Genomic DNA, 6,137 nt, shown 5'->3' on the forward strand with positions numbered 1-6,137 from the left:
TGGAAACACCCAAGGTGAACCACAGAAATGAGAGTGAGCAGCCCATTAAAGTACCTGAAATGCCGTCGCAGTTCCCCCTGCATTCAGGAGGCCAGAATTCAGATTGTTTTCCTGCTCAGAAGGATCACAGCTAATATAATGTTTCCTTTCCAGATCCTTATTGCCATACACAGGAAGGAATTGGAAAATGCAGAGTATATATTTTGTGGGAGCTCCTGGTGTTGCAGCAGGATGCCAGTGAAAAGCCGGGCACTGAAATTCTGTTGAGGACCTGGGCTGTGACTTTTTGGGTAAACCAGATGTGCAGATCACCTGGAGGTGCAGCAGTTCAGCTTTCTGCCTTGTCATGAGAGAATTGAGCTGTGGCCAGCTGTCCTCTCCACTTCAGTGTAGGTTTTAGGGTCAGCCTGAAGGTGGCTGGTGGAAGTGCTCTGTTCAGTCACCGAAAAAAGCACCTTCTTAATTTAGGTGCATTGTTTCATTTCCCCTCTTCTGAGGGCCTGGGGAAAGTGCTGAGCCAGCTTGTTCTGAGTGACATCAGTGCCCAGACTGTCACCAGATCCAGTGAGAATGAGTCTGACACTGCATCTTGCACTTCTGTTCTTGCATGGAGAAATGCTGTGGGTTTTGCACTTCAGAACCACTGCCTTTGGACTTGTGTGTGGGGGTGCTTGGGCTTGCCACCTGTGAAAATCACCGCTTTGTTCCTGAGGTAATGGTGAAAACATGAACCAGGATGGGCCTCAACTTCCCATCAGATAAATGACACTTAGAGGAACAGGACACTGAAGTACCCATTGTCTTTTTTACTCACTAAAAGCTGTCCAGGGAGGCTTTGGAAAACCCAGGGCTTTGAGATTTCCCTGTTGGTATGTCAAGTTATTTGTGTTAGAAACACCTCTATTCTATAAACGTGTGGAGAGAAGGGAGTTGTAGCTGGGGCCGGCACTATCAGACGGGTCTGTCCTGTTAAACAAAAATGCTATATAAACAGGAAGGGTGGAAAAGGATATTGCTGGAGAAAGAGCAGCCTCTCCCTCTTGCAGTCCTGCTGTGAGGAATGCAATAGGAAATTCCTGCTCCAGGATTAACAATCATAAGAAAAAATAGTTTTAAAGCATGTACGTAAAACTCTCGTGAAAAGTAAAGATCTCGTTCCAGCCACTGCTCTAGCACATAAACAGACTGTATTCCCCTGCTTCAAAACAAAACAAATGCCAAATACGGGGATGTAGAACTGAAGTTTGCCTTAGGAGGGACTCTAAGAGATCAGGCCAACTCTCGATAGCTATCTGAGAAATTGCAACAGGATTGATTCCAACCACCTATTTTTAGATTTTCTAATGGAGATGTAAAATGGAGACAGCTGTATCTCAAGATAGATGGAGTGAAGCCAAGCAGTCCTGTGCTGACGCGTTGGGCACCTTGAGCCGGTCGTGGGACGAGAGGTGAGAGCGTGCGGCAGTGCCAGGCAGCTGCGGCCGTGCCTCTGCCGGCACGGGCACAGCAGGGCTGTGCTGTGACAGTGCGGTCACAGCCACGCTTTGCCCCAGGCCACCCTCAGCACCTCCCCTGCACACGGCGCGGAGCAGGACGCACAAGATGGGTGTACCCCGTGCCGGGCCTGCCACCGGGCTTGAGGCGGTGTTTATGAGAGTGTCGGTGGGCTGGAAGCGGCTGGTGGTGCTCGGGCCGCCAGGGCACAGTCGGGGTGCAGGGGAGGTGTCCCGCCGGGCTGTGCAGATGACACCCTTGGCCAGTGCTGTTCACAGCCGCTTTACTTTACACCAGCACTGTGAAGTGTCCGACCTTGGCACCATGAAGGTCCTAATCCTGTATTTTGCCTACACACTCACCAAAAAGCAAAGGCCACTGCATTTGCTGGGTAAATACACACTGTACTCATCCCACGAACTGGAAAACCTTCATCTCTTATGATGCAAAGAATATAGGCTCGGGCGGACCACTAATATGGAACAAAAACAAAACCCAAAAGGAATTAAAACAAGTATCTGAGAGCCAGCACCCGGTAACTGAGCGTCTCCCCCGGCTGCTCGGCGAGGCCCACAGCAACCAGCCGCAGATGCCTTTCCAAGGACACGAGCCGTCTCCCCACAACGGGAACGCGTCCGCACGGCCCGGTTTGGCCCCGCCTCGGAGGAGGGGAGCGCCCGGGGCGGGCCGGGCTGGGCCGGGCCGGGCCGGGCGGAGGGGCCGCCCCGCCTCTTAGTCGGCGGCAGCTGCTGCTGCGGGGCCGCCGCCGTGGGCAGCCGCCATGCCGCGCTCGCTGAAGGAGGAGACGGCGCTGCTGCTGGAGGATTACTTCCAGCACCGCGGCGGCGGCGCCGCGCTGCCCCCGAGCCCCACGGCGGCCGCGCTGCGGCGGGCGGCGGCCGAGCTGGAGCGGCAGGAGCGGCCCTTCTTCCGCTCCTGCGCGCCGCTGGCGCGGGCCGAGCCGCGGGAGGCGGCCGCGCTGCTGGGAAAGGTGGCGGCGCAGCTGGAGGCCGACGGCGGCCTCAACTGGGGCCGGCTGCTGGCGCTCGTGGTGTTCGCCGGCACGCTGGCGGCCGCGTTGGCCGAGCGGGGCTGCGGCGACGGGCCGCGCTGCCTGGCCGCCCACCTGGCCGCCTACCTGGCCGAGGAGCGCGGCGAGTGGCTGGAGGCGCACGGCGGATGGGTGAGCGGGGACGGGGCGGCGGGGAGCGGCCTGGGGCGGGTGCCGGGACCCTCGCCCCTTTCTCGGTTAGCGGGGCAGGGCAGCCCCCGGCTCCGTGCAGCGGCTCCTCCCGGGGGGAGACGTGCCCGTGTATCTGCCGGTGATGGGCGTGCACGGCCACCCGCACGGAGCGTCCCCGGGGCTGCTGGCCATCGCCACACGCGGTGTGTCCCCAGGGCTGCTAGCCATCGCCACACGCGGTGTGTCCCCGGGAGATGCTGTAGCCATCGCCACACGCGGTGTGTCCCCAGGGCTGCTGTGGCCATCGCCACACGCGGTGTGTCCCCGGGAGATGCTGTGGCCATCGCCACACGCGGTGTGTCCCCAGGGCTGCTGTGGCCATCGCCACACGCGGTGTGTCCCCGGGGCTGCTGTAGCCATCGCCACACGCGGTGTGTCCCCGGGGCTGCTGTAGCCATCGCCACACGCGGTGTGTCCCCGGGGCTGCTGTGGCCATCGCCACACGCGGTGTGTCCCCGGGAGGTGCTCTGGCCATCGCCACACGCGGTGTGTCCCCGGGGCTGCTGTGGCCATCGCCACACGCGGTGTGTCCCCGGGGCTGCTGTGGCCATCGCCACACGCGGCGTGTCCCCGGGACTGCTGTGGCCATCGCCACACGCGGTGGGTCCGCACCGGGCCATTGGGTCGTGTCGCCTGCGGGCGCCCTGTGCCGCGGCGTAGCCGGATCCCTCCCTGTGCCTGCGCATGGCCCCGTTGGGATGCAGCCTCCTGGTACAGCAGGAGTGATGCTGCACGGTGAGGGAGCGAGGTTTGCCTTCCCCTCGGGTCCGCAGCCTGTGGATTTTGGCGAGCAGGCCTCTCCCAGGTGTGAGCACAAACCTGTGCCTGTTCTTAAGTACCACCCTTCAGACCTGCGGCTCTCGTTCCTCCTGTCCCGAAGCTGGTCAGGTCGGGCCTGGGGAGGAAGGTGTGGGCATTTTGCCCCTCGAGATGTACACTTGAAGGTACAGCTTTTGAGGCATCGGTGCAACTCTGCCTGTATTTCTAAACAGAATGTCAGCTAACCCACAGAATGTCAGCTATCCCACAGAACTGCTCGTTTCCCATTTCCAGTCCTAGTGGAATACTTTATGTCAGTACAAATAAGCACTAAAAATAGAAAGGAGGGGAAGTAGCTACTGGTTTCGTTGACTTTTCCAGAGACCAAAATGAACTTGGTTTTCCAGTGGTCACTAGTCCATCTGGCTGCTCAGAACAGTGTGGTGGTTGGCTGCAGCATACACTGTCACTTGGCAAAATCTGCAAAATCATATTGCCTGTTCGCACAAATCAAAGTGTAAAGAACAAAGTTCCGGAAGAAATTAAGAGTATAACTTGTTTACATAGACATCTGCGGAGCAGAGTTCAAACACAACCATCTGGAGTTGTATTGCTGCCACTTCTGATTATCACAATGATCTGGGAGAGCAGCTGCCAGCTTTGCTCTGTCATAGGTCAGCTCTGAGCAGTGTCCACCCGGCCCTTCCAAGAGAGTGTGTAATCAGTGTGTAATCAAGAGCATCCACCGAGATGGGACTGGCTTTGGGCTTCAGTCTTAAAAGTGGAAATTTCCATATCCTGTGTTTTAGATGCTTTCTGAAACTTAAATTAGGAAGAACAATGCTGGCAACTTCCATCAGAAACTTGTCTAAAAGGGCAAAAATGTGTAATGACACACCAAGCATCTCAATAGGAAGTGTCCAATTGTCTGTTGAGCAGAGTATACAAACATTTGTAGCTACCTCTTTCACTTGCCTGGTGCAAAGGGTCTCACAAAGCGTTTTTGCCTGTGCCCAAGGCAGTGGGTTATTTCATGACTGAAATAGAGACTTCTGCAGCTGACAGAGGCTGAGCTGTGAGGATGAAACTGCTCAAAGGCTAAAGCAATCCAGTTAAGTGCAAGCTAAGCAACTCAATGTCCTTTCTGTTGCAGGACGGCTTCTGTCGCTTCTTCGGCAGACACGGCTCCGAGGCGGCTGAGCAGAGCAGCACCATCGGCAACGCCATCATGGCAGCTGCGGCGGGCATTGGCATGGCAGGATTGGCTTTTCTCTTGGTGCGGTAGGCCCGCCAACGGATCTTGCCATGGGAAAGTACTCTCAAAACTGACAATTTACCAGATTTCACTTTATTTTCTATAGAACAGACCCTCTAAGAAGAAGTTTATATTTTTAAACTGGCTCAGAAAACTGCCTCACCAAATCCTTGGCTATAAACTGCTTCACTCACTACCCAGTAACGACACAAACAAACGTGTACTAGAGCACTATTTGTGCATGTTCAAAACCTGTTGTCTCCAAACATCCTCCGGACTTTCTTTTTTGAAGGTGTAACCTAAACTTTAGCATGGTTCATGTACTGTAACTTCTGAGTGCTTGATGTTATGCTAGGAAAACATTATGGTGGGCTTGCTACTAAACCCTCTGTTCAAGACGTCTTATTTACGTGGAGGCAAGTCTTGGAACCCGTGTTCATTAATGCTGTAAAGTGGGCAAACATTGACTGTGATCTAATGTGGTTTATAGCTTCAAACGTGGTGCACAGCACTTGTAATCGAAAGGCAACTCATTGGTTGATTTAGAGCAATTGGTGCCTACGATGCAAGAAGCATTAGGGCTTAATGTAACATAAGGCTGAATTCATTACACTACAAGAAGGTGAGTATTGATACAGGACAGTAATGGCTGCAGTACTGGTTCCTACTGAAAGGAAAAGAATTTAAATATTAAACCTTAATTGGTATATTGAAATCCAGTGAAGGCTGGAATTTCTCTGGATTTCCCTTACAAAGTGAGAATTTCCATATATCTTAATATATTTTTGAAGTATTTATCACTGTATAATACTTGTAGCCATGACATCTTTATTTTTGTTTAAAACTTAATGCTGGTTCTTGTCACTCTAGTACGTATCAAACGTTGTCTTGTTTGAGTAATATTTCACTCTGTTTTCAAAATGCTGTGTATTTCTTTCAATGGTTGTACAAATTGCCTTATGTTAATGGTAGCTTTTAAATAATGTTCTTGGGTTACTCACAGCGTGTACAATTTTACTATGGTGACTTCAAAGGTGAATAAATGTTAAGTATTTTTATTTTAAAAAAAACTTTCTGGTTATTAGATGGGATGGGTGCTGCTGCTCAGACAGTGAGTGTTTTGGTGGTTACCTGGATGTATCAGTTTATATTCACTGTATTGCTGGTGCTTTGACCTGATACGAGGACTTGTGCAGTACCAGAGCAGTTTGATAAGAGTCTTCAATGCAGTCCTGCAGTCCAAACTAGAGCTAACACAACCCGAGGGGAAAATCCCCTCCAAAACGTCCATCTTCACCATTGTGACTGGAAACAACCTTGGTGCTCTTGTAGGCCAAAGCTTTCCAAAGTTCACCAACATAGGTGGGTGCAGTCAGGCTCCTCCAG

The 6,137-nt window shown here is 53.1% G+C and overlaps 1 protein-coding gene across 1 annotated transcript; it reads left to right on the forward strand.

The window, feature by feature from the left end:
- The first annotated feature begins 2,221 nt into the window (after positions 1-2,221).
- Positions 2,222-5,821, forward strand: BCL2L10 (BCL2 like 10). The gene is made up of 2 exons (XM_040077808.2): positions 2,222-2,677; positions 4,650-5,821. The coding sequence occupies exons 1-2, from the start codon at positions 2,276-2,278 to the stop codon at positions 4,779-4,781; spliced, it is 534 nt and encodes a 177-aa protein (XP_039933742.1). The 5' UTR covers positions 2,222-2,275; the 3' UTR covers positions 4,782-5,821.
- The last annotated feature ends 316 nt before the right edge of the window (positions 5,822-6,137 follow it).

This window comes from Hirundo rustica, chromosome 13, assembly GCF_015227805.2.
Source record: "Hirundo rustica isolate bHirRus1 chromosome 13, bHirRus1.pri.v3, whole genome shotgun sequence".
NCBI lineage: Eukaryota > Metazoa > Chordata > Aves > Passeriformes > Hirundinidae > Hirundo > Hirundo rustica.